At 53.8% G+C, this 26632-nt stretch overlaps 2 protein-coding genes and 1 long non-coding RNA gene across 9 annotated transcripts; 2 read left to right on the forward strand and 1 right to left on the reverse strand.

Moving 5' to 3' along the window:
• Positions 1-2907: 2907 nt before the first annotated feature.
• Positions 2908-5571, reverse strand: TEX101 (testis expressed 101). 2 transcript variants are annotated; one of them, XM_045442129.1, is made up of 5 exons: positions 5475-5571; positions 5199-5342; positions 4887-5081; positions 3451-3579; positions 2908-3211 (listed from the first exon to the last, which is right to left on the reverse strand). In XM_045442129.1, exons 1-5 carry the CDS (start codon positions 5536-5538, stop codon positions 3081-3083), a joined length of 663 nt encoding a protein of 220 aa, XP_045298085.1. In that variant the 5' UTR covers positions 5539-5571; the 3' UTR covers positions 2908-3080. The 2 variants fall into 2 exon arrangements, with proteins under 2 accessions (XP_045298085.1, XP_045298084.1); XM_045442128.1 differs by having other exon boundaries at positions 2908-3292.
• Positions 5092-5577, forward strand: LOC123578854. Its single transcript, XR_006702535.1, has 2 exons — positions 5092-5364; positions 5477-5577. It is a non-coding gene; the product is annotated as an uncharacterized LOC123578854 (long non-coding RNA).
• A 581-nt stretch (positions 5578-6158) lies between these two features.
• Positions 6159-26209, forward strand: CD177 (CD177 molecule). 6 transcript variants are annotated; one of them, XM_045442122.1, is made up of 12 exons: positions 6159-6380; positions 6718-7051; positions 14171-14357; positions 19421-19534; positions 20147-20287; positions 20741-20926; positions 21849-21968; positions 22168-22284; positions 24232-24369; positions 25037-25222; positions 25356-25490; positions 25744-26209. In XM_045442122.1, the coding sequence occupies exons 4-12, from the start codon at positions 19498-19500 to the stop codon at positions 25962-25964; spliced, it is 1281 nt and encodes a 426-aa protein (XP_045298078.1). In that variant the 5' UTR covers positions 6159-6380; positions 6718-7051; positions 14171-14357; positions 19421-19497; the 3' UTR covers positions 25965-26209. The 6 variants fall into 6 exon arrangements, with proteins under 6 accessions (XP_045298078.1, XP_045298081.1, XP_045298079.1 ...); XM_045442125.1 differs by having other exon boundaries at positions 6718-6973; XM_045442123.1 differs by having other exon boundaries at positions 6974-7051.
• The last annotated feature ends 423 nt before the right edge of the window (positions 26210-26632 follow it).

A 26632-nucleotide genomic window follows, 5' to 3' on the forward strand; every position in this document is an offset into this window, starting at 1 on the left:
AGAGAGAGTGTGTGTGTGCACACACGAGAGCGGGGGAAGGGCAGAGAGAGGGAGACAGAGCATCCGAAATGGGCTCCACCCCTGACAGCAGAGGACCCCACGTGGGGCTCAAACTCACGAGCCAGGAGATAATGACCTGAGCCAAAGTTGCGCTTAACAGACTGAGCCACCCAGGCGCCCCTGATGAAGGGGCTTTTAAAGGAGATTGGTTGGTGCTGACGACAAGGAAAAGTAGCATGTGATCGCGTGATGCTGAAGGCACAGAAGCAAAACACCGGCGAGTGATATTTGATGAGGACCACAGACTCCACGCTCTCAGGCTAGACACACGTTGAGATTATGGTTTTGGCCTAGGATGTGGTTGCCCATGGAGGACCTTCAGTTCTGGGACGGCACCAAGAAATGCCGAGATACCGCGCAGTGTTCCACACGGCCGACGGAAGGTTAAGGAGGAAGGGATGCAAGGAAGTGCTGCCGATTCTCAGAAGGGAGCCCTTCGGCGGAGAGCGAGCTGTGGTCGCCTCCCGAGGCCAGGCCGACGCTGGCTTTGAGAGCAGAGAAGTGGAGAACATCCGGGAGATTTTCCTGTGTTGCGAAGAAGCCAGTTGACGCACTGGGGACAGTAGGAAGGAACGGGATGGATTGGCATCTGGCAGGCCAGCGAACACAGAGTTAATTTTCTTGGTGTAACAGCCCTCTCCTCCATCTCTGCTCTCACTCGTCAAGAAATGGTAATTTAAGGAAGGACTGAGAAACAAACTGTTACCGTGTGACGGTTTGTGCTTGCTTTCTTTTTGGTTTTTACAACTTTATGGAGGCGTGATGGCCAAGCAGTGTACTGCATATATTCAGAGCATAACACTCGATGACTTTTGACCTGGGTATACCTTGAGAAGCTCTACTCTTACCACAGTCAAGATTAGGGACATACCTACCACTCCGAAAGTTTCCTATGCTCCTGAAGCACCGCAGTGGCACTCGAAAGCCGTTGGGAGAGACCCCGATGTAGCCGAAAGGGATGACCGAGCCGGGGGGACCCGCGTGGGTGCCCATCGGTGCCCAGACAGGTTTGGAGGTTCCCGGTGGGCACCAACAGGAACGGGAGCCAGCTGCCAGGCAACCGCAGGAACTTGGACATGAGCAGCAGGGAGGCGAAAACCAGACCGTCACCTCCTTCCCACCAGTCCTGTAGCCACGCCCTGGGTGAGGAGGGGAGAAAGGGAGAAAGCCCTGAACTGACGGAGCTGAAATTGGAAGTGACTGGAGAAAACCCCGGGGGCGGCTGAGTTTATTCAAACTGGTTGAGTTTCTGCCTACCGTTGGGTTGGATGAGGGATCGTGATAAACAAAGGTATCCTAAAAATAAATAATATATTGTAATATTCTTATATTATGTATATTTACCTAAATATGTTATTGGAAAGTTTACACACTTGGGTTTGTGCCCTGAGAAATTTGCCCATGCTGCCTGAAGTTCTGTGGCATATGATACATAGGATTTGCAAGATACCAGAATAATCCACAGGCCAGCTTTTAGAAAATGGTGTCATTCTTCCATCCACTCAGGGATTTCTCCTGTCACTGTCTTCAGTGCCATCAGAAAGCCATTGTCCAATGGGAAACGTCTACTTGGCTTTTTTGTTTTTTGTTTTCTTTATTTTTATTTTTTTGCTCTAGATGGCGTTTGCCAGCCATGGCTCTGAATACTTCTCGTTCAGAAACTCTTAAGTCCCCTCATGAACAAATTTGAGTTGTTTGTAATTTCTTCTGCAAACTGGCAAACTGACACAATGGGGAGCTGGAGGCCTAGTGACAAAGATGAAGAATTAGCTGGAGTGGGGCTCTAACTCAAAAAGAGTTGGTTTAGAACCAGAGAACTTTCTAGAAAGAACTTGGCTGGACTATACTATGGCCAGACTCCCCTGTCCTTTGTGGGAGGGGTCAATCGTTCACATTAAGTCTCCTTCCACCCCTGGTGCAATTGACTATGTCAATTAAGCCTCGATAAAGCTATTCAAATAAAACAATAGGGGCGCCTGGGTGGCGCAGTCGGTTGAGCGTCCGACTTCAGCCAGGTCACGATCTCGCGGTCCGGGAGTTCGAGCCCCGCGTCGGGCTCTGGGCTGATGGCTCAGAGCCTGGAGCCTGTTTCCGATTCTGTGTCTCCCTCTCTCTCTGCCCCTCCCCCGTTCATGCTCTGTCTCTCTCTGTCCCCCCCCAAAAAAATAAAAACGTTGAAAAAAAAACAAAACAAAACAATAAATATCTGTTCCTCCTTACCCTTACCCCACCTTTTTACTTTTCTCTATAAGCTCCTATGTCATTGGAGTCTTTTCTAAGATGGGTTTTATGTGTTCTTGAGTAATAAATAAACGAGCATGAGAAGCTCAAAACAAGTCTTAAGAGTCCCAGGCCCCCAGTCCTCATACCCTGCTGGGCCCCAGCTGCCTCCTGCGTTCCCTCTGCCCACTGAGGATGATGACGTAGGCAGCAGAGAAGGGAAGGGATGATGTAAAGGGGCAAGAGACAGGACATAGGAGAGGGGGCCCGTTATGTAACGGAAGAATTTGGAGTCTGATTTTTCAAATTCTGCTATACCTCCCAGGGAAATGTTAGAACCAAAACAGCCAACCGTGGCCGTAAGGTTGGGCCGGGAGTGCTCTGGAGGAGTCTGATGCCGATCTCTTGCCCAGCCAGCAAGAGAAGGTGACCAATAAAGCAAAAGCAAAACCAGACTTTAGGTCGAAGTATCAAAGTTCTGGTCTTGCTCTGCCCAGAGCTACATCCGTGTGAGAAACTCACTAAAGTTTTCCAGACCTCTGCCTCCCTTTCTGCAAAACGTGTGGGTTGGATACGATGAATTTTAAGGGCCCTTTCAGCACTAAAATTCCACTTCTAGGCTTGAGGTATACACAAATTACAGTAGAAACTTTATTAGAAATATAAAACGCAACCACAAGAACGCTCCTTTCTTCAAATCTCAACTTGTTGGTGACCGGCAGTCAGAAGGCTCCCGGTCAAAAGAGGTGTCCTGTGATCCAGGACCAGAAGTGTCTCCACAGGAACAATGGACAAGTTAGTTATTGCAGTAACAGCAGCAGCAGCAGCTCGAACCTCCAAACTGAAACAGGAAGCCTGGTGGCCTCATTTTCAGTCTTTCGGGGTTGAGGGAGAGACTGGTACGGACAAACTTCCTTCACCCACATGGGTCCTATGGTAAAGAACCCAGCCATCAGCCTGCAACCAGTTATGGATGTACAACCTTTCACCTCCAAAAAAGAATTGATGCCTCCTGTGGAAGAAGAAAGGTCGGGGAGACACATAGATGTTTTGGGAAATCGGAGAGGAATCATTCCTCCCTCATTCCTAGAACCCTGAGTATCAGAACCTCTTGGATCCACTCAGATGTCTGGGTTTCCAGCCTCTGAAACCACCAGATGCTCAGTTTACCTCCAGTGATCTGAAGTCTTCCTTGGTAGCACTGAGTTGTATCATTGGGACAGGGAAGGGAAGGAGCAGTCAGACAGGTCCCCAAAGCCACACAGGTTGGGCAGTAGAAGGGTACTGATGTACTGGGAGCTGGAGGGGAAACAGAGGGACAATCAGGGTGTGTCCGGCCTCTGGAGTTGTCTCTTCTTGCTTCCCTCCCTTTCCCAAGTCTTTGCTGCTGACACCACAGCAGTCACGACCTATCACTGCCACCTCCCCCCACCCTGTACCCCCCCCCCCCCCCGGCCCCGCTGCTGGCTTCTCCAGCTGTTTTTCTTCGCTGTCAGAACCCATCCATTGTGACTTCCAAACTGTGTGCTTGGGTGTGGAGACAGAGATGAAAAGGACACGGTTCCTGCCATCGAGGACCCTGGTCTAGAAGGAGAAGGATGTGTCAGGAATTATAATACATCTCAGTAGGCACTGCGTCCAAGGTATGATGGCAAAGGAATGGAGGACAACCTAACTCTCCGGAACAATTTGCCGAGTATTTTCGCAGAGCGGACACCTGAGTTGAGGTGAAGGGTGAACAGAGGTTAGTTAGCTGCGTGAAAGTGGAGGGGTGGGTGGGGTAGCAAAGGAATCGGCGAGGACAAAGGCCCGGAGGTGGGAGCCAGCCGGGTGGCTTTCCGGGACTGGGAGACACTGCAGGGCTGGCGTTCAGTTGGTAGGCACAGGAGGGCTGGGCCGCTCTTTATGGCCAGCACCCATTCTGGTTGGGCCAGGACCGTATCTACACTTAAGCATTTTGAGTACCAGCCCCCCTCCCCCCACTGGACCACAGTAAAGGGGGAGGAGAGAGAAGGAAGTGAGCTGAGAGCAGGCAGGGCCAGATTGCTATAGGCCCCCGGCCACATTGGCCACATTGGCCACATTGGGGAACTGGGGAAGCAGTAACTGCCAGACTGATTAGGCCACCCCGCCCTGCTCAGAAACCTCCACTGACACTTTATTGCTTAATAAATACAAAAGCCATGGGGCACCTGTGGCTCAGTCGCTTAAGCAGCCAGGTCATGATCTCACTGTTCCTGAGCTTGAGACCCTCATGGGGCCCTGAGCTGTCAGCTGCAGATTCTGCTTCAGATTCTGCCCCTCCCTCGCTCACACTCTGTTTCTCTCTGTTTCTCAAAAATAAATAAACGTTAAAAATAAATAAATAAATAAATAAATAAATAAACACAAAAGCCAACTTATACCCCAGCCTTCGTTGACGTCCCGGTGCTCCGAGCAGCGTTTAGACCCCAAGGTAACCATTTAGAAAAAGCCTGGCGGAAGGTGTGAGGTTCTTTTTCTGTGTGTGGCCCCCCAAGGGCCTGAGCCAAATAAGGACACAGAGAAAGGAGGCATACCATCTTTGCAGGGGCTCAAGATAGTTTCTCCACGTCCCCACCTCTCACCTCTCGAGGCTTCTAGGGTCTCTGCCAGCCTCCAGAGCTCCTGGAGGTCCTTTCTGCCGTTGCAAAAGGAATCCTCACAATAGCTGGCGTAGGAGACTGTGATTATGCCTGGGGGTGGGGAGTGCTGGACATACGTCACCGCCCGCGTCCCATCGTAGATGCAGCCCTTAGTGGCCAAAACTGCGGTCTTGGCCCCTGTTAGGAGACGGGGTGGGGAAGAAAGCGGAGGGTGGGCCTGAGGTTTCGGGGAGTGGGTGGGAGCAGCACTGACCCGCACATACTCACCCCTCCTCCCGCCCTTTCTCATTTCACCTGCTTTGACCATCAGAAGGGATTCCTGGCAGAATGACCCGCCCTTACAACTCTCAACCTTCTCCGTGGTCCAGTTAAACATACTGCTTGGGTCCTCTTCTATACTGGTGAACACGCCCTTGTGACAATATAAGTTTTGCACCGCTGGGGAGAAAAGGAGATCTGGGTGAGTGCCTGCTCTTCTCTGTGGGGCCCCTGTCAGCGCTCCTTTACCAGCGATCCATCCCCTGTGAACCAGCTCTCCCCCCCCCCCCCCCCCCCGGCCCCCGTTCTTACAGGCCAAGGAGGGGGCTCCCAGGAGGAGGAGGAACAACAAACTCTGGGCACGACGGGTACTCATGGCGTCCTTTAGACAGGGCTGGAAGCGCGGCTCAGGATCTGTGATTTGACAGAGACGAGGGGGCTTTTCAGCCTCACAGAAAACGAGATCGCAGGGACTGTCTGGCCAGTACGGGCACGTCTGCGCTACAGAAGACCGTGACCTCCAGCGTCAGCGTGTCCCGCTCGAGCCTGCAAGTTTGCACCACATAACGCGTTCACCGCGCCTCAGTTTCCGCAGCTGCAACTCTCCGACCCAAACACCTGTCCCCCGAGGACAGAGGACGTCAACAACCCAGTACCCTCCCAACCACGGGATCCGGAGTCCGGCCCACAGGCCCCTGCTCCCGCACACTGGGGAGGCCGGGTTCAAACCTACGTTCTCCCGAGGCCGGGGATTCTCAGCCCCCAGTCCCCACCCCGCGAACTCGGAATTCTGAGATCCCCGCCCCGTCCTATCTAGGGATCCAGGGGTTTGGGTTCCAGCCGCCGCCATTTCCCGCAGGGCCCCCAGCCTCCTCCCCTCTCAGGCCCAAGAGTCCTGGCGCCCACCCTCCTCCTTCCTCAGGACCCAGGATCTCCAGCCCCCCCCTCCCCCCTTTTCTCTTTAAGGGACCCAAATTCCACCTGGCTTTGGATAATCTCACAAGAATCCTAACGGAGCCGAAGGAACGGCCCGGAACGGCTTTCTCGTTCCACTTGGCCTTCGTTTTGTCTCTCGGAGGCACGGAAGGCGGGGCCAGCTTCGCCCAGCGGGTCACTCGAAGCCCCATTGGTCGATGTGAAAGCATCTGATGAGCTCATTGGATGAACCCGAAGGAAGGCCGCACCCCCTTGGCCCCGGAGAAGAGGCAGTCCTGGGAGGTGCGCATGCGCAGGCTGGCGCGCGGCGAGCAAACGGGAGGCGGGTGGGGGGGGGTGTGTGAGCCCAGGGACGTAGCCGGTGTTTGTGGTACGCGTCGTGCGAGGCAAGGTGGGCAGCCCGTCCTCAAATGGCCTTGTTGACCCTTTTCTCTCATTGAGCTGTGGAATCTCTGCTTCTCCAGCCAGGCTAGGAGGTCAGACCCTTGGCCATCACCCACTGAAGTTCTCTCCCTGTCCGAATGGCCTCCCATGTTCCCAGTCTGGCTCCTGCCCCAGCACCCACCCGGTGGCCATAGGCACTGGGGAGGCAACGTGATCTCATCACCCTCACTTGCAGTGGTTCCTGCCCAGCCCGGGCGCCTCCCTCTGATCGCATCACAGCACCGGCCCCTCCATGGCCTTCTGGAAGGCCGAAGAGAGAAATGCCGGCTTCAGGGTTCCTTCCAGCATCCCCGAATGTGTGCATGAACCTCAACTCTGAAGGCGCAGGTTGCCGTTATGGCCGACCCACGTGGCCGTGCCACTGCCACGACTAAGACGTGCCTTTCATTCAGATTTCTTGTTCCTGGCTGAAAATTCTATTTCGTCTGTAGGTGAGCTTTCCAGATATGTATGTAACAAGAAGCAAAGGTGCCCTTTTCGTGCTTTCCGACTTGGTGCTGTTTCTGTAAGTGAGTATTTATTTTGAATCGAGAAAATACTACAATGAGAACTGAAACAACTAGGAACAGTTAATGCAAATGTGAAGCGAAAACAATTTGTCTAGATTAGGAAGAGTATTCTGACCTTTTAGAAACCACCCCCCCCCAAATTTTTTTTTAATGTTTGTTTATTTTTTGGGGGGTGGGGGAGGGGTAGAGAGAGAGACACAGCGGATCCAAAGCGGGCTCCTTGCTGACAGCAGCGAGCCCAACGTGGGGCCCCAACTCCCCAACTGTGAGATCACGACATGAGCCGAAGTCGGATGCTTAATCGACTGAGCCAGTCAGGCACCCCCCAAAATGTTTTCAAAGATTAATCCAGGACAAAAAAAAAAAAAAAAGCTGCCATTAGGTTATAGTGTAGCCCTAATTATTTCATGTTTTAACGTTCAAAACACTAAGAAGAGGCATGTGATTCATGGGATGAGAAATAATCAGGTGTCAGATGCCTTTAAGTCCTGGACTACAGGACTGGCTGGGTTGGGATCATTAGGAGGCAGGAAAAATAAAGCACCTTACAGCAGGGCCATGGCCAGTCCCAGCCTTGCCCCAGCAACCAGTCTGGGGGTAGAGCCCACAGATTTCAGGGGAGGAGGTCTGTTGTTATGATGGTGGGGAGCCTGGCTATTCTGTCCACACTGTCTGGTCGGAATACCCTGGAACATTTGGCGGTTCTTAGAGTAAACGAAGGGACCGTCTTGGTTGATGCCTTTTAACAAGGAGCAGACTTACGGGATAAGCAGTTTTTAGTGCTTACTGTGGTTTTGATCCCACCCCCAGGAGCAAAGAGAAAAGATAGCAAGAAATTCACTTCAAACACGGGGTCCCTGATGCCTCGCCCCGAGTTTTCTCATCTCTCAGGACTCTGGGGGTCCCTATTCCCAGCCCTCTCCTCCCTTGGACCCAGGAGTCCAGGCCCCCAGCCCCTCCTCCCTCAGACCCAGGGGTCCTGCCCCCAGCCTACTGTCACCTGGACCCAGAAACCCAAGTCACTACCCACCTCAACTCTCAGCATCTAAATGTAACGTAAAAATAAGGTACCCTTTGTGAACTTTCAGGATTGGTACTATTTCTGGAAGTAAAGCTATATAAATGAATACTTTTTAATTAATTAAATTAATTATATTTTAGAGAGAGAGATAGTGGTGGAGAGGGCCAGAGGGAGATGGAAAGAGAATCTTAAGAAGGCCCCACATCCAGCGTGGAGCCCGACACAGGACTCGATCCCACGATCCTGGGATCATGACCTGAGCCGAAATCGAGAGTCAGATGCTCACCCGACTGAGCCACCCGGGTGCCCCATGAATATTTATTTTTTTTTAATTTTTTTTTTTCAAGGTTTATTTATTTTTGGGACAGAGAGAGACAGAGCATGAACGGGGGAGGGGCAGAGAGAGAGGGAGACACAGAATCGGAAACAGGCTCCAGGCTCTGAGCCATCAGCCCAGAGCCCGACGCGGGGCTCGAACTCACGGACCGCGAGATCGTGACCTGGCTGAGGTCGGACGCTTAACCGACTGCGCCACCCAGGCGCCCCGAATATTTATTTTTAATAGAGAAAATGCCTTAGTAAGAATGGTGTTAGTAAAAGCTCTTAATTTTATGTAAACATATATTAAGAACTTTCAATTGGGGACAGTTAGTATTAAATATAATTACTAATATGTTATTAATGAAGACATTAGGGACAGTGAGTATAAATATGAAGAGGTAGCTCTGGTCCCAAGGACCCTGTCCCTTAGGCCCTGGGGGTCTGAGCCACCCTCCCATCTTTTCAGGACTCAGGCTCCAGTGCTCACAGCTCTCGGTCTCTAACAGTGCTCCGGTTTCTTGCAGCACTGTGTAACTACGGGGGAGGGGCTGGGTCCCAGTGTTCGGTCACAACTGCCAGTATGGGACCAGTGGGGTCAGAGGGAACCAGAGGGAAGAGAGGGTGGTTGGGAGCTACACAGCCACCTGCTTTGAGCTCCAGAATCTTATCTCTGTGCCCTCATCCCTCCCCATCCCTCTGACTAGCACTTGTCCTGCCTCCTGTCCCGGTCCCACAGCTGGCTTCTAGTTTCTGTCATGAACATCATCTTAAATTGGCTCTGGGCCTGGGAATTTGTTTGTTGGGGTCGTAGTAACTGAGTGCCACCACCTGGGAGGCTTTGGTTTTGGAGAAGGGTGTTGTCTCTCACAGTTCTGGAGTCTGGAAGCCCACAGTCAAGGTGCTGGCAGGGTCGGTTCCTTCTGAGGGGTGGGAGGGAAGGATCTGTCCCAGATCTCTCTCCCTGGCTTGTGGCTGGCTGTCTTCTCCCTGTGTCTTCACATCCTCTGCCCTCTATGTGTGTTTGTGTGCAGATTTCCCCCTTTGTATAAGGACACCAGTCATGGGGCACCTGGGTGGCTCTGTCAGTTAAGCGTCTGACTTCAGCTCAGGTCATGATCTCACAGTTCGTGGGTTTGAGACCCGCAATCAGACTCTGTGCTGATGGCTCACAACTCAGAGCCTGGAGTCTGCTTCAGATTCTGTCTCTCTCTCTCTCTCTCTCTCTCTCTCTCTGCCCCTCCCTGCTCTCTCTCTCTCTAAATATAAATAAACATTTAAAAAAAATTTTTTAAAAAGGACACCAGTCATACTGGCTTGGACCCCACCCTAATGACCTCATCTTAATTTGATTGCCTCTGTAAAGACCTTGTCTCTAAATAAGGTCACTTTTGGGGGTCCTGGGGGTTAGGACCACAACATATGAATTTGGGAAGAGGGGGGACACAGTTCAAGCTATCTCAGACTGTTCGATTTGTGTTGCAGTCGAAGTGGTTGAGGGTGGGATAGCGCTCCACGGGGGTCCCAGTGCTGTTTTGTCATTCCTTCTGTCTTAGCATCATTCCTGATGCAGCCTTTGCCTCCCAAGGAGGCTGCCTTGGTGAGGGATGGCGTGAAGGCACAGGATCAAGGGGGCATCCCTGGAGCAAGTCAGGGGCCCAGGGGCTGCGCTCGGGGATCCCAAATCAGCCAGCAAGCAGTGAGCTGAATTCAAGGTTCTGTCAACACAGGATGTATGTAGTGCCTCCCAGTGGGTGACTGTGCAGAGATCATCCCTTCCTGTCCCTGCCTTTCACCTGATTCCATTGTGAGATGAGTGATGGGAGACACCTTCCAGGCACTAGGTCTGGTTTTGAGGGGGTGCTGCGGGATTTCACCTGCCTGCAGCTCTGCCCCGTCTTTGACATCTTTGAACCGCGACATAGTGAAGCATCTGCGATCAGCCCATGTCTGTCCCTCCAGGTTCCAGGCTTGCAAAGGTGATCATGTTCTTGAGTCACGGTCCAGGTGACCTGACCACAGAGTCCCTCAATCTTGGATTTAAAAGGGAACTTGGGGGCACCTGGGTGGCTCACTCGGTTGGGCGTCTGACTCTTGGTTTTGGCCCAGGTCATGATCTCACGGTTTCGTGAGTTCGAGCCCCACATCCGGCTTTGCAATGACAGCATGGATCCTGCTTGAGATTCTCTCTCTCTCCCTACCCCTCCCCTGCTCGTTCTCTCTCTCTCAAAATAAATAAAATTTTAAAAAATATTAAATTTTGTTTAATCTTTATTTATTTTTGAAAGAGAGAGAAAGACAGAGGGTGAGCAGGGGAGGAACAGAGAGAGAAGGAGACACAGAATCCGAAGCAGGCTCCAGGCTCTGGGCTGTCCGCACAGAGCCTGACGCAGGGCTCGATCCCACGAACTGTGAGATCATGACCTGAGCTGAAGTCGGACGCTTAACCGACTGAGCCACCCAGGTGCCCGAAAATTTTAAAAAATATTAAAAAAATAAAATAAAAGGGAACTTGGACCTCTTTTTTTTTTTTAATTTTTTTTTTCAAGGTTTATTTATTTTTGGGACAGAGAGAGACAGAGCATGAACGGGGGAGGGGCAGAGAGAGAGGGAGACACAGAATCGGAAACAGGCTCCAGGCTCTGAGCCATCAGCCCAGAGCCTGACGCGGGGCTCGAACTCATGGACCGCGAGATCGTGACCTGGCTGAAGTCGGACGCTTAACCGACTGCGCCACCCAGGCGCCCCTTGGACCTCTTTTTAAGAACACATGTAGCACTACTATTGTTCACCTGGAGTATTGCAACAGGCCCTCCCCCTGCCCCACGGTGATCTATTCCCTACCTGGTATCAGAATGATCTGTTTAAATATAAGCCAGATTGTGTCACCTCTCTGTTTAAAGCCTTCCAATGGATTTTCCCATTTTACAGAAAGGGAAGGAAGGAAGGAAGGAAGGAAGGAAGGAAGGAAGGAAGGAAGGAAGGAGAAGGGAGGGAAGGAAGGGAGGGAGGGAAAGATTCTAAATACTTGAAATGGCCTTGAAGGTTCTCCACATCTTGCCTCCCCTACCTCCTCATCTCCATGTTCTGCCCTGCTTTTCCTCCTTCTGCTCCAGCCACACTGGTCTTTGGGCTGTTCCTTGGATTCATGGCAGGCACATATCCGTCTCAGGGCCTTTGCATATGCTTCCCCCACTCCCTGAAGGGGCAGAGAGAGAGGGAGAGAGGGAGAATCCCAAGAAGGCTCCATACTCGGCCCGGAGCCTGGTGTGGGGCTCAATCCCACAACCATGAGAACATGACCTGAGCCGATATCAAGAGTCAGACACTTAACCGCCTAAGCCACCTGGGCACCCTGCAAATGGTATTTTATTTTATTTTAAGATTTTATTTTATTTTATTATTTTTTTTTTTTAATTTTTTTTTCAACGTTTATTCATTTTTGGGACAGAGAGAGACAGAGCATGAACGGGGGAGGGGCAGAGAGAGAGGGAGACACAGAATCGGAAACAGGCTCCAGGCTCTGAGCCATCAGCCCAGAGCCTGACGCGGGGCTCGAACTCACGGACCGCGAGATCGTGACCTGGCTGAAGTCGGACGCCTAACCGACTGCGCCACCCAGGCGCCCCAAGATTTTATTTTTAAGTAGTCTCTACATCCATCGTGGGGCTTGAACTCACAACCCCAAGGTCAAGAGTAGCATGCTCCACCAACCAAGCCAGCCAGCCACACCCCTGCAAGTGGTATTTAAAAAATACATATTTCACTTTCCAGTTGTTCATTGCTACTATCTGGAAATATTTAAGAATATGTAATACAGAATAGTGTGGAATATTTAATTTTTTTTAGCATGGATATAGACTAGTTTAGCCCTACTCCTAAGGTATAACTTTTCTGGGGTCTCTACTGAATGTCCTATATGTTCATTGAGGTCTGTCTGCTCTGGTTTATTGGAATTTGAATGTTTTCTTTCTGTGTGAGCTTTGGATATTGTTCTACATATAGCCCCCTGGAAGGTTTTTTAGGTTTGTACCAGAATTCACAAACTTAGATAAGGGGCTTCCCCCGCTCCCCCATTCTAAAGTAAATTGCCTGTATGTATCCGCTTGCTTAACCCTAGTCAGGTAGCATGGCATTTTTATTTGTGGCTTTTTAAATTCATTTTTGGCATTGTAAAGATAGCCCCGACCCACTTCTATATCACGAACACAAAAGGAGGCATTCAGAGTTAGTGTGGGTTTAAAACTTTATTCACTGATGTCAATAAAGTAACAGTAGATCTTTCCTGAGGTTCACTTTTTAAAACCATCAAAAACTCGGGGCGCCTGGGTGGCGCAGTCGGTTAAGCGTCCGACTTCAGCCAGGTCACGATCTCGCGGTCCGTGAGTTCGAGCCCCGCATCGGGCTCTGGGCTGATGGCTCGGAGCCTGGAGCCTGTTTCCGATTCTGTGTCTCCCTCTCTCTCTGCCCCTCCCCCGTTCATGCTCTGTCTCTCTCTGTCCCAAAAATAAATAAACGTTGAAAAAAAAAAATTAAAAACCATCAAAAACTCGGTGGAAATTCTTAACAGTAAAGATGACAAAGAGGTCAAAGGGGAGTCAATGAATTCATTCCCCTTTGGCCTCAGGTAATTCAGATCTTAGGTTCTTTGAGTGAAGTGTTGGCAAATCTCCGGAACTCTCTGGAACTCAAGGAGCCGAAGAGAATTCTATAAAATGCCAGCTCTCTGTGTCAGGAGATAGCTACAGAAAACACACTCACCTCTTCAGTTAAAACTCTTACATAGTTAGGGGCACCTGGGTGGCTTAGTTGGTTGAGCACCTGACTCTTGGTTTTGGCTCAGGTCATGACCCCAGGGTCCCTGACAGCACAAAGCCTGACGTGGGGCTCGATCTCACGAACCAAACTGTGAGATCCTGACTGATCCACCCAGGCGCCCCTATTACCTATGTTCTTGAGGTTATTTTTATAAATCTATTATATCTGTAAGTAGAAATATTATATGATGGTTGCCACGGGGCATTTCTTCCCAACTCCCTGTTCTGTGACATCATGGTAACTTGAAATCAGTCATGGTGGGAATATTTACACCATGGGAATAGGCAAACACTACAAGTCAGAGCTTTTATTTCTCCCCTCAGGGAAGCAGTTAAACATTTACCAGCACACCATGAGGGTGCTTGGCCTTATGTTCAGAGGCAGATTTATGTAGAAGGGAGCTTTCTCCCTGTTTCAGTATTGAGCCTTTTCATACAGGTTATATATCTATGACGTGCATCGCGTCCCCTAGATGGAGAGCATTTGTGCAGTGCACAACCTGACCTACGTTCTCAGTGGTCCTGACTCTTTGTTATATATTGTCACAGCAGACAACATATTTAAAATACAGGCTTGCTCCCAACTCTTGCCCATCCTTTGTGTTTCCCAGGATCCAGCCTTACCATTGTAAGCAGCAGGTTTCTTTAATAAATTCTGCTCAAATCACCCAAGTTGGGGTTGTACCGTTCATTTCCTTCTGGGACCATGACCGATTCAACAATCAGTAGGATCAGGAAACAAATCCGCATTCGGGGCAGGGGATTCTACCCCACGGAAGAAACACAGGCAGAGCTCGACCGGGGGTCCGATGGAGCACAGGTAACGCCAGTCCTATGATCATCTCACAGTTGCTCATATGATCACTTGGTGGTGGCAGTGACAGAAGCGGAAAGTGCAGTATTGGGGGGTGCGGTGGCTGTGGCACCGTTCCTGCGGCAACGGTGGTGCATGTGTTGGTGCAGGCGTCAGCCGGTTCCTTCGTATGACCCCACAGAGCAAACACGGAGCAACCGGAAGATGAGAATGTCCAACCGGAAAAGCGATGGGCGGTCAGAAAGCTTCCTTGGCGGAGTGTCCCTTCCTGCTCGGCAACTCTCCATGGCTCCCTGCCCTCCGGAGACAGGCCGACCCCTCGGTCTGGCTTTGCAGGTACTTGACCAGCCCCGGCCCCCGCCACTAACCATTCCCAAGGTCTTTGCTGCCTCCTTGACCCTGCACTGCTGTTCCTTCTGCTTAGAATGGCTCTCCCTTTGTTGCCCACACCCATCTTGTCTACCTGGAAAACTCGTAATCACCCCAGTTCCAGCTGCACCCCATCCTCTTGATGATCCCTTCTCAGGCAGACCCTTTTTTTTTTTTTAAGTTTATTTATTTTGAGAAAAAGAGCGAGCACACAAGGGGGGCAGGGGCAGAGAGAAGGAGAGACAACCCCAAGCAGGCTTTGTGCCATCAGCACAGAGCCGGATGCGGGGCTCAAACTCACAAACTGTGAGATCGTGACCTGAGCCGAGATCCAGAGTCAGATGCTTCACCGACTGCGCCCCCCAGGCGCCCCTCAGGCAGAGCCTTCATGAAAACAGCAGGCTTGCGCTTTCCTCCAGGTCTTTCACGTGCTGTTTCCGCTGCCTGTTGCCATCCTTTCTTCCGCCAATAAACTGCAGCTTATCCGTAAGACACAGCTCACGGGGCACCTCCTCTGTGAAGCCCTCCTTAATGCTCCCCCCTACCCGGGACATCAGTAGCTTCCTCCCCTGAGCTCTCCCAGACTCCCTTCACCACAGCCTTATGACCACCTGTATCTCTGATGTCTCCCCTCCTCCTGGAAGCCCCTTTGGGGCAAGGACGAGGTCTGAGTCCTCTGGGGTCTTCAGGGAGACCTTGGAATCCTGCATGAACTCACTTCCCATCCACAGAGAGGAATGTTGGCTGAACTCTCTGGGCACCTGTGTGTGTGTGTGTGTGTGTGTGTGTGTGTGTGTGTGTGTGTGTAGGGGGGTTCAGAGCTGGAGGGTGTGGGCAGCTTCTTGTAGTAGTTGTCAGGACACATGGACGCAGAGGCCGGGGGCTGCCCTGGGCTCCGGGACGTGGGCCTCCTGGCCCACTGTCACAGCGCAGCCCTCGGTGAATACTACGTTTCACCACCTGCAGGATTTCCCTACATCTTTCAGGGCCACCCGAGTGCCGTGCTAACCCAGCAGCTACCCACTGCCTGGCCCCGGCCCACCGTACAGATCTGCCCTTAAACCCGGGCTGTTTTACCCCTTCTCTGTAAACAGATCACAGAGTAGCCTCGTGAACCCGCAGGTGCGTGTGGAGGGACGGGCGGCAGAAGCGGGTACCGTGGGCACCTGAGCCACCTGCCGAGGCGTTCACCTGTGCCCCCCACCCCGTGAGAGCCTGATCCCATACGCACCTTTTCCCTGGGTGGTGGCTGCCCCCGTGCCTGGCCGGGGTCATGGTTTGGTGGCTCAGACACTACCCGGCAGGTGATGTGCACTGCAGGTCACAATGGTGTCCCATAGGCCAGTAGCCAGACTCCCCTGGGACACAGTAACAAGCCAGGAGCTGCTCTCTAACCGGAGGATAGTTATTTGCAAAAGGAGACATACGTACCCTTTGCTCCCAAACCCCGACTTTCTCACTTATCCTCTTAGCTCTTTCTGTCACAGAAACTTTTCAAAGACGTTGGGTCTGGTGGGTCATATGACTTTCGTTCCAGACCATTCCTACTCTAGGATCTACTCAAAACTGGCGGTCTAGGGGCGCCTGGGTGGCGCAGTCGGTTAAGCGTCCGACTTCAGCCAGGTCACGATCTCGCGGTCCGATCTCGCGGTCCGTGAGTTCGAGCCCCGCGTCAGGCTCTGGGCTGATGGCTCAGAGCCTGGAGCCTGCTTCCGATTCTGTGTCTCCCTCTCTCTCTGCCCCTCCCCCGTTCATGCTCTGTCTCTCTCTGTCCCAAAAATAAATAAACGTTGAAAAAAAAAACTGGCGGTCTTGTGGGTTCCCTCAAAAGTGAGTAGGAGTAACACGTCAAAATGTGCTACATTTCTGTCCCCCACCCCCCAAATCTTTAGGGACCTATCTTTGTTCCAAAGGCAGCCGCATAAGGTGTAGCAAATTGTCTCAGAAAGAATGCTGCAGTTTCAGTTACGTGCCCTAAGCCATGGTCTGGAAGCAGCTGATCCCCCTTCTGACACAGGGTCAGAAGGTCGGTCCTCGCTTAACACCCTGTCTCAGTCCCCCGGTCATTCCCCTGACTCATCACGGGGGCATGTTATCATCTCACATCATCACACAGAGAAGGGTGAGCCCAGTACAGTAAGATATTTTGAGAGACACGTTCACATAACTTCTCTTACAGTATATTGTTATGATTGTCCTATGTAAACATTAGTCATTGTTGTTAATCTCGTATTGCACCTAGTTTATAAATTAAACTTTAGCATGGGGGGTGCCTGGGTGGCTCCGTCGATTAGGCGTCTGAATCTTGATTTCGGCTCAGGTTGTGATCTCACGGTTCGTGGGTTCAAGCCCCGTGTTGGGCTCCGGGTTAGCAGCGCAGAGCCTGCTTGGGATTCTCTCTCTCCCTGCCCCTCCCCCACCCCTCAAAATAAATAAACTTAAAAAAATGAAACTTTAGCATAGGTATGTATGGGTAGGAAAGGAACACTATACAGAGAGCTTGGAACCACCGTGCATTCAGGCATCCACTGGGGGCTTTGGAATGTATCCTCCGCGGATACGGGGGGGGCTGCTGTTTGGGGACATGCCCTAGACCTATGGGGCCCCAGGGTTTACACCAATATGATGGGGTTGCTGGATGTGGCCCTGTTGATCTCTCACCCTCTGGCACACACGTGTCTCATTTACTGAATCATCAAGGGTGTTTGCTACCTCTGTTCACTGTGTCTGAGTCAATAACACAAATCCATCAATGCAGTGGGTGAGTGTGATGTTCTGTAGAAAATCAGATGATCAAGGTCCCTCTGAACCATATTATAGGACAGAGCAGGACACCCGACCTCCTTCATGGCGGGGATTAACGTCCACCCAGAGCCATCATCCAAATAATCCCTGCAAGGTCTGAGCATTTATTTGCCTTTGACCGGTGCCCAGCTGCCCCGGATAAATAGCCTCCAGTCTTTCTGGTACAGGGGATCAGTCACTGTCTACACCCGCGGTGGCATTGCAGGGTCCTTCTCAAATGGATCCGGTCTCCCCCCTCATTTGTGAAGTCCCAGGTCTATGAACAACCCACGAGCTGAGGGTAATCATCACCCTTTCTGTACAGAAGAGGGTGAAGCAACTGGGAGGGGGGGAAGGGAATGACCCAAGGCTACACAATCAGGGAGCGACAAGATCCGGCCTGGTAGCAAACAGAGTTTCACACACCCGAAACTGTAAGCCTTTTTGCTAAATAGCTCCACGCCCAGCCTTGCATTTGCTACTTGAAATACATAGGACTCCCAGGAAGGTTGCCTTAATATCCTGACTCGGTCCTGCCTTGCCAGGCCCCTGCCAACCTGCCACTCTCAACACCCACTACCTCCTCCTTGCTCCAGCCTAGCGGCCTGCTTTCTTTCTAATCCTCTCCATAAACCAGGCACGGGCCCACCCCAGTGCCTTTGCACCTGCTCTTGCCTCTGCCTGGAATGCATTTCGTGCATGTCTTCCATGGTAAGCGCTTTCTTTTCATCCTGCTCTCAGCTCACAGGCCACCTCCTCCTGGAGACCTTCCCTGATCCCAGTTCAGTCACTTAACTTTCACATTACTTGGTCTTCACCTTGCCCAGCACCCAGCACCATTTGTGTGTGTGTGTGTGTGTGTGCGTGTGTGTGTGTGTGTGTGCGCATGTGTTTGCTCCATGTCTCTCTCTCTCGATCAGGCGTGAGCTGAGCAGAAGCTGGGCCTCATTCTTGTTGGTCTTCCTGAATCCCCAACAACTGGGACGGTGCCTTGCACAGAGTCCAGCTTTAATAAATAAATGTTGACTAAAAGCAAGACATCGAATTGACTACCTATGACCCTATGTGCCTCTTTGCCCACCCTTCCTTCTCTTCCTCCAGAAACACTGCTTCAGGGGGGTGCCTAGGTGGCTCAGGTGGTTAAGGGCCCAACTTCAGATCAGGTCATGATCTCACAGTTTGTGAGTTCGAGCCCGGCATAGAGCTTCTGCTCTCCGTGGGGAGCCTGCTTTGGGTCCTCTGTCCTCCTCTCTGCCCCTCCCCGGCTCACTCAGAAACATTGCTTCAGGCCATGCACATCTCCAGAGGGCGCCATTATTCCCACAGCAACAATGTGACTCATTGGGGAGGGGGTGGTGTTTCTATGGCCCACAACCCGTACAGACGTAGTGATGGCTCTCTCGCCATCTTTCGCCGTGCATTCATTCATTCACCATTCATTCGTTCATTTGTCCAATCAGTATTTATTGAACACTCATTGTATGCCCCATTGGTAGTGTCGATGCACTGAGAGATGGGGAAATGTGACTCTGCCTGTGTGGCAAAGTTTAAACGTGAAATAGAATGTATAAAGATGTCAAAAATAAACATAGAGTTGTAAGTTACACGTCAGTCTCTTTCTCCTCTGCTACGGCTCCTCCCACTTTCCTCTTCCTCATACACACAGGGGCAGATAGCCCTTATTCCTCCCCGGCCCCCCTCCTACCCAGTGTGCTAGAGCTGGTTTGTACAGGCTTGCAAAAGCCGATTGTTAAATATTTCAGAATGTTTCCAGCTATGTGTTAAATGACCGGTAGCTTGAAATCAGACATGGCAGAACTATTTATACCACAGAAATAGGCCCACGTTGGGACGCCTGGGTGGCGCAGTCGGTTGAGCATGGGACTCTTGATTTCGGCTCTGGTCATGATCCCAGGGTTATGCGATTGAGCCTCGCATTGGGCTCCCCGTGGAGCTTGCTTGAGATTCTCTCTCTCTCTCTCTCTCTCTCTCTGCCCCTCTCCCTTGCTCATACTCTCTTTCTGTCTGTAAAATTAAAAAAAAAAAAAAAAAAGGTAAATAAAAAAAAAAGAAATAGGTCGACGTTACAAGGCACAGCGTTGAGGCTGTTTTTCTGAATAGCTGCTTTTCTAGCACATCCCCCTTCCCATCTCTCTCTGGCAAAGAAACGTGTTGTTGTCAAGGAATATCCTGTCTTGGACAGAGATTTACTTTCCACCACAACCCCTCCACTCGCCATATTTCAGCTCCCCAGTGGGTGGGTGGCCGGGAGGTGGAGACGCGCGCCTGGATTGCTACGAGTGGGGAGAACAGCAGAAGAGAAATGCATGAGGGAAAATCATGGAGAAGGGAACATAAAGGTAAACAACGGAAGAAAGAAGTGAGAAGCCAGAATCCGCATTGGGCAGAGGTTAAAGCAGAGAGTAGCCAGTACGCGCCCAACAATGTCCTCATGGGCTGTTGGGCTATTTCCCCACGTGGGGCCAGGTTGCAGTGAGGAAACCACCTTCCCAAACTACCCTGAGACAGGGTGGGGGAGGGCAGCCTTATAGCTGGGCTCGGAGGAAAGGGGGCGGAGTGGCTGGACCAGTGGGGCCTGGGGGCCCGGATGTTTCTGATTGCTGGGGGGGGGGGGGGGGGCGGGGTCAGGGAGCCTGGACCCCTGGGTCCGGGGAAGGAGGGAGGATCCGGATTTCTTATCCAGTGAGATTCAGAGGGTGGGCCCAGACCTCCTCTCTCAAGGCCCTGCCTCCCGCCCTTTCCTGGCTGCCTGGGGTGTGAAGAGATATAAAAGGTCTGGGCCCCCAGAAGAAGGAGAAGGAGCCAGAGTTCCAGCTGCCCTGACCATGAGCCCTGCGCTGCAGCTGGCTCTCCTGGGCGCCACCCTCGTGTTGCCCCGTGAGTGAGGACCCCGACCTGGGAGGGCGTTTTCCTGGAGGATGGGCTCAGATGGATTTCTCTCCCCGTCTCAGGAGCGCAGGCCCTGACCTGTCAGAGGGCGACACGTGAGTTTCTGATTAATGTATCGGAAATGCCCTTTCGGTGGAAGGCGGACCACGAGGTATGTGCCAACGGCTGGGGCTGCCAAGACACGCTGATCCTCATTGACAACGGTGAGAAGAGCCCCGTGGGCCTCAAGGGTGACTCTCACCCTTCCCTGGGAGAGACATCCCTCCCGTCCCAGTCCTACTGTGTTGTGTAGGGACTCAGCCAAGGAGCCGTCCCCTCCTTGGCAGGAACAGCCCCTGGGGCTCCCAGTCGCCTCTCCAGCCTCTCACCCCAGACTACCATCAGACCCTCCCTCTAGGACCCAGGATCCAGGGCCCCAGCCCCTCCTCCTCTCTCAGACCCAGGGGTCCGGGTTTCCAGCCCCTCCCCCCTCAGACCGAGGAGTTCTGGCCCCCAGCCCCCTCCTGCCTCAGACCCAGGGATCCAACTTTCTAGTCCCTCTTCCCTCAGACCCAGGATTCAGACCCCCGGCCCCTCCTCCCTCCTGGGTCCAGGGCCCCCAGGCCCTCCTCCCTCAGACCCAGGGGTCCAGGGCCTGCCTCTCTGTCTTGGTGCAGGACTTCAAGTGAACATAGTACTCACCAAGGGCTGCACCCCGGTGGGGAATCAGGATGCCCGCATCACGGAGCACAGGGCAGGCCCCGGCCTCTCCATCCTCTCCTACACCCTCGTGTGCCGCCACCAAGACAACTGCAACAACCTGTCCACCACCCTCCCACTCTGGGCCCTGCCCTCCACCGCAGGTGCGGGGCTGCGTGGGGAGGCGGGACTCGGGAGGCACAGGGGGCGAGAGGGGCTGTCAGGAGCCCTGGGAGCCGGGAGCAGCAGGGCTGAGGGGCACACGTGAGCACAGAGGGAGCCCCCATTTAGCTCCCTCTTCCCTCCCTCCTCCCTGGCCACTCCCCCTGCGGCGCCCTCCCTCGGCACCCCTTCTCCTGTCCGTCCTGGAGCAGCAAACCGCACTCATTGCCTGGTGTTCCGGCACCTACCATGGCCTTCACCTGGCGCCTGCTCCTTTCTCCTCCTTGTTTCTTCTCTTCAGAATTTGGTCCACTCACGTTTTATTTAGGCTTTTGGCATTCCCTCTTCCAAAGTGAAATTGGCCCGTGACATTTTTTTTTTTTTTTTTTTGAGTCGAGCTGGCACACGGCATGACGTTAGTTTCGGCCGTACAGCACAGGGATTGGGCCTTACGCTGTGCCCACCGCAAACGTAGCTCCCACCTGTCACCATACGTCGCTATCACAGCGCCATTGACCGTATTCCCATCCGTGCCTGCCCTGTGTCCCCAGTCAGGTCTGGGGCCACGTGTTGTGTTTCTCTACTCTCTGGAGTCATTTGTGAACGTAGGTGTCTGATGTTGTCGCTCTGTTTCGTGGACCCCGGGGGGTTAACCACCTGGATTCCTCCCAGGGCACCCCTCCCCCACCGCACCCCCTCCTGTACCCGGGCCCAGGCGCCCCTCCACGGTCCTCTGGTTCCTTCCCTTCCTTCCTTGCTCTTTCCCTTACCACCCGCCCCTGATTCCCCGGCGTGTCTGCAGAGAGGAGCCTGGGAGGGCACACCGGTGGGAGACGGGGGAGGTCGCTCCTTGGGACCCAGCAAAGCCAGCGTGGAGAGTCGTAGGTCCCCATCCAAATCCAGAGCCCTCCGTCCCCTCCCCAGGCCCGGGCTCCCTGCGGTGTCCAGTCTGCTTGTCTAAACAGGACTGCGAGTCTGCGACAAAGGTGACCTGCCCGGCCGGGAGCACGCACTGCTACCGTGGCTCAATCCAGCTCAGGGGAGGTGAGCCAGGACAGGAGGTCGCCGTGGGGCGCTAAACCGGTGGTGGGGGAAGGGTCTGAAGACCGAGATCTGGTTCTCTGGTGGGTGCCAGGGGAAGCCGAGACCCGAGAAGGGTGGGTCTGGCCTCCGGGAGCCGCGCCACCGCCCCCCCCCTCCAAGGGCAAAGCCTCCCTCACCCCCTCCCTGCCCCTGTCCACAGGGGGTGTCTTCACCGTTCTGAGAATCCAAGGATGCATGTCCCAAGAAGGCTGCAACGTGCTTAATGGGACTCGGGAAATCGGGTCCATCGTTGTGAGTGAGGACTGCAGCCCTAACGGTGAGTGTCACGAGAGAAGCACAGCCTTGGGCGCGAGGACCCGCTGGTAACCTAAATGTTTGGTTTTGTTTTTGTTTTGAGAGAGAGAGACAGACAGAGAGACAGAGCACGAGCAGGGGAGGGGCAGAGAGAGAGGGAGACACAGAATCCGAAGCGGGCTCCAGGCTCCGAGCCGTCGACACAGAGCCCGACGTGGGGCTCGAACCCACGAACCGCGAGGTCACAACCTGAGCCGAAGTCGGATGCTTAACCGACTGAGCCACGCAGGCGCCCCCTGTAAATGTTTATTAAGGCCAGATTGCGTGGCTCTTTGGAGTTACAGTTTAGGGACTAGGGATTTTATTCGGAGAGGGATGGGGACCTTTGGGATGGAGCCTTCTGAGCAGAGGAGCTTGAATCGGCTTTCCCCTTACGAGGGGTGCTGCTGGGGGGTGTGGGCCGGAAATCAGGATGGGGGAGCAGGTGAGGGCGTGTGGTCCCGGGCCTGGCGGAAGCAGTGGAGATGGTGAGAAGCCGTCAGGTTCTGGAGGTAGGTTTGCGGCTTGAGCCACAGGATTTCCTGATGGGTGCAAACCAAGAGGAAGGCAGTTGTCGAGGATGACGGCAATGTTTTACCGGAGCAGCTGCCTTTGGCCAAGATGGGGAGGACGGGGCCCAGAGAAGCGGGTCCGGGCTTGGGGCAGGCAGCAGAGGGTGATTTGGTCGTCTGCGTGGTGGGAAGATGAGCAGGCCTCCCTCGTGGGCTTGTGGCGAAGGTCGCATGTGTGGATGCTGCCTCGCCAGCCCGGGTGTTTCAAGGGACACATCCCTCCTGGCCACATGAGGGCCAAAGAGAAGGTCTAGGCTCATGGTTTTTTTTTTTAACGTTTATTTTATTTTTGGGACAGAGAGAGACAGAGCATGAACGGGGGAGGGGCAGAGAGAGAGGGAGACACAGAATCAGAAGCAGGCTCCAGGCCCCGAGCCATCAGCCCAGAGCCTGACGCGGGGCTCGAACTCACGGACCGTGAGATCCCGTGAGATCGTGACCTGAGCTGAAGTCGGAGGCTTAACCGACTGAGCCACCCAGGCGCCCCTAGGCTCATGGTTTTCAAAGGGACCCCTGAGGGCGCAGGGGCTGAGGTAGCCGAGGATGGCCGTCACCCCCCCCCCCCCCCCCCCCCCCCCCGGAGCCAGAACACTGAGTTCCCAGCTCAGCTCTGCCAGTGACCTGTGGTGGGACATGGGGCAAGCTACTTAACGAGTCCTCTGCCTCTGTTTCCCATCTTTTTTTTTTTTTTTTTTTTTTAATGATTATTTGTGTATTTTTGAGAGGGAGCTGGTGGGGGGGGGGCAGAGAAAGAGGAGAGAGGGAATCTCAAGCAGGTTCGGTGATGTCTGACGCGGGGCTCGATCCCACAAACCGTGAGATCGCGCCCGGAGCCAAACCCGAGAGACAGACAGTTAACCGACAGGCGCCCTCTTTCCCACCTGGACAATGGGGCGATGATGGTGGCTGGAGGTGGCTGTGAGGTAATCCCGGTGGCCGCAGGGGGGCGGAGGGGGGGGTGGCTCAGACGCAGAGTAAAGGCTCCGTACGCCCTAGGCATTTTGAGTATTTTGCTCCGGAACACAGGGTTTCTCAGTTGAAAGAAATCTCTGGGGGCAGGCTCCCCTCCTCATCCAGGTGAGAGCCCTGAGTGCCACACAGAAAGTGGAGCCGTTGTCCCCGTCACGCCCAATAGCCTTCCTCAAGGATCGTGGAGAAAGGCTCCTGCAGACGTTCGGGCAAAAACAGGGCAAAGGATGTGGATGGGACTCCGGACTTCCAAGGTCCCTCCTAAATCTAAGGTGGCAGGACTCTGTGGCCGGGTCACCTGGAGAATGCCTCGGGGACGCATGGGACCCGGAGGGAAGGTGTGGCTGATTCCCTGGCTTACACGGACCCTGCCATCTCCTTCTCTGCAGCTTTTCTGACCTGTGAATGGGGGAGCGAGTTACTCACTGGTCGAAACCTGTCTCGGATGCCCATCAGGTGGACCACAACTCACAAGATTTGTGACCCTGGGGAGGTGTGTGAGGAGACACTTCTGCTGGTAGACGCAGGTGCGTGGGCTGCGGCAGAGGGCGAGTCTGGGCTCCCGAGTCTCCCAGCCCTGGGTCAGGTCCCCCAGCTTCCTGCCTGGTTCCCCTCACGCTCAGGCCTGCCTTCCTCTTTCTGTGCCTGGGTTCCCCCTTCTGGAAACGGGGCAAAGTGACAGCAGCGATAGTACCTCCCTTGCTACCTCGCGAGAGGCCACGTGAGGGAGACGGAGAACGGAGCGGGCACAGAGTGACCTCGCCGGTCTCACTCGAGATCTATCGAGCGCCTGCCGAGTGCCAGGCACTGTTGGTGGCACCGTGGACCCTTCGTATCCTCCTTCCCCCAGCGTTACATGCCAGTGGGGAGGCAGCGAGAAATACAAACGCAGCAGAGTAAGGTATGGGAGTGAAGACAAGAGCAACCCGGCCGGGAAAGGAGGCAGGGAGAGCGAGGTGAAGGCTGCCGTTGGAAAACAGGTGCTCTTGGGAGGCCGTACCGAGCGAGTGACGTTCGAGGAAGAACGAAAACGCCACAGAGCTGACTCTGGCCCCAGCCTTCACCCTACACTCCGTGTGCCCTGTAATCAGGCCCTGGCATTACCCCTCCACCCGCCTGCCGGGCGTCAGGGAGCCCCTGGCTCATCAGAGCCCGACTCCCCCAGCCCAGCTTCTGCTCTCTCTCACCCCTCAGGACAGAGCTCAGTCATAGTGGGAAGCAAAGGCTGCACCAAGGGCAGGACGCAGGATGCCCCGACTGTCTCCATACACTCGGGGCCCCCCGGAGTGCTGGTCGCCTCCTATGCCCATTTCTGCTCCTCCAACAGGTGCAACAGGGCCAGCAGTACCAGCGTCCTACTGAACTCTCTCCCTCGTCCAGGTATGGAATCCCAGGGGGTCGGGTGGGACTGGGGACACTGAGAGATGGGGAGGCACAGAGACTCTGGGGATCGAGGAGGGTGGCTGCAGCTAGGAGCAGAGCCGTGCGCCCCAGCCTTCTCTCTACTTTTCAGCTGCCCCCACCCCGGGAGACTTGCAGTGTCCCATTTGTGTGCGGGGCTCTGCCCCGTGCCCAGAAAACCCGGAAAACGTTACATGCCCTAACGGCACGACTCACTGTTACAGCGGTTACATTAGGCTCTATGGAGGTGAGTCCTGATGGCCAGGTCCCAAGCATGCAGGGTTGAGGGCCTGGATTCCGTGGTTCTGAGGTGGGAGGGTGCTTGAGGCCCTGACTCATGGGTCTGAGGGTACAGGGGCCTGGGAACTCAGGTTTCTAGCTCTGAGGGAGGAGGGGACTAAGCCCGGCCTCCTGATCTGAGGGGGCTGGGATTCCGTGGGTCTCAGGAATTTAAGGGTATGGTCCTTTGAAACCTCTCTGACTCAATCTTCACTCTCTAGGTGGGATCTCCTCTAAAATCCATATTCAGGGCTGCGTGACCGAAGCTTCCAGCTCCTTGTTGAACCATACACAGAAAATTGGGATCTTCTCCGTGGCTGAGAATTCGGAGGAACCGCTCGAGCCCTTTCTCCAAGATGGAGCTGTCCCCACCCGCCTACTGGCTTGGGTGGTGGGACTTGGCTTGTCCCTAGCCCTCTGGTGTGGGATGCCTCTCTGCTGAGCCCATTTCCCGATGATTCTCAGCTCCTTGCTGATTCCCCGAGCCAACTTTTCCTCTGACCTCATAACCAAACAGCCTTGGGCGTTGAATGATTTCCTTGTTCTCTCCATGAATGATCATCCCTCGACACCCCCACAGACCTCCGTGACCTGATAACAACACCGGGAGCGGCTGAACTTGCCCTCTGGGAGAGTCAAGGAGTGGCCACTTGTGTCCGATAATAAAGGCATCGTCCTTTCCCTGAATGCTGGGGTCTGTCTATGACAGGGGAGGGCAGGACCCGCGGAGATCTGACGTGGGGAGGACAGGAGCTCGGTGAGAGATTCACCACCTCAAGCCCTTCCTTCACCGGCCTGCTGCCCGTGCCTCACCTCATTCCAGACTGAGTGGCAGCAGGGGCGTCAGGATGTTCCGGCCCAAGGAATCTGGGCATCACCATGACCTGGGAGGAGGCGTTGCACTACAACCCGTGAGGCTTCTCTCTGAGCAGGCAGGGCCTCAGCACAAAGGGGGCTCAGCCCGCCTGAGGAACTTGACTTAGGGTTTGTGCAGAGTAGAGAAACAAAAGGTTGGTGCGGTTTCCTGAGGCTGATCTCACTGGGTCTCTGTCGTCCCCCTGGGCCCCGAGAAGGGTGAGGAGAAGTCATTACCATTACTGGACTCTGTAG

Source organism: Leopardus geoffroyi, chromosome E2 (assembly GCF_018350155.1).
Source record: "Leopardus geoffroyi isolate Oge1 chromosome E2, O.geoffroyi_Oge1_pat1.0, whole genome shotgun sequence".
Lineage (NCBI taxonomy): Eukaryota > Metazoa > Chordata > Mammalia > Carnivora > Felidae > Leopardus > Leopardus geoffroyi.

Coding starts and splice junctions, on each gene's coding strand:
- CD177 (XM_045442121.1), top strand. CDS start 20,021: ATGAGCCCTGCGCTGCAGCTGGCTCTCCTGGGCGCCACCCTCGTGTTG. Junction 20,073..20,146: donor CGCCACCCTCGTGTTGCCCC/GTGAGTGAGGAC, acceptor TCCCCGTCTCAG/GAGCGCAGGCCCTGACCTGT. Junction 20,927..21,848: donor GGCCCTGCCCTCCACCGCAG/GTGCGGGGCTGC, acceptor TCCCCTCCCCAG/GCCCGGGCTCCCTGCGGTGT.
- TEX101 (XM_045442128.1), bottom strand. CDS start 5,538: ATGAGTACCCGTCGTGCCCAGAGTTTGTTGTTCCTCCTCCTCCTGGGA. Junction 5,082..5,198: donor CCTTCTGATGGTCAAAGCAG/GTGAAATGAGAA, acceptor GTCTCCTAACAG/GGGCCAAGACCGCAGTTTTG. Junction 3,580..4,886: donor GACCCTAGAAGCCTCGAGAG/GTGAGAGGTGGG, acceptor TTTCCCCTCCAG/CTCCCAGTACATCAGTACCC.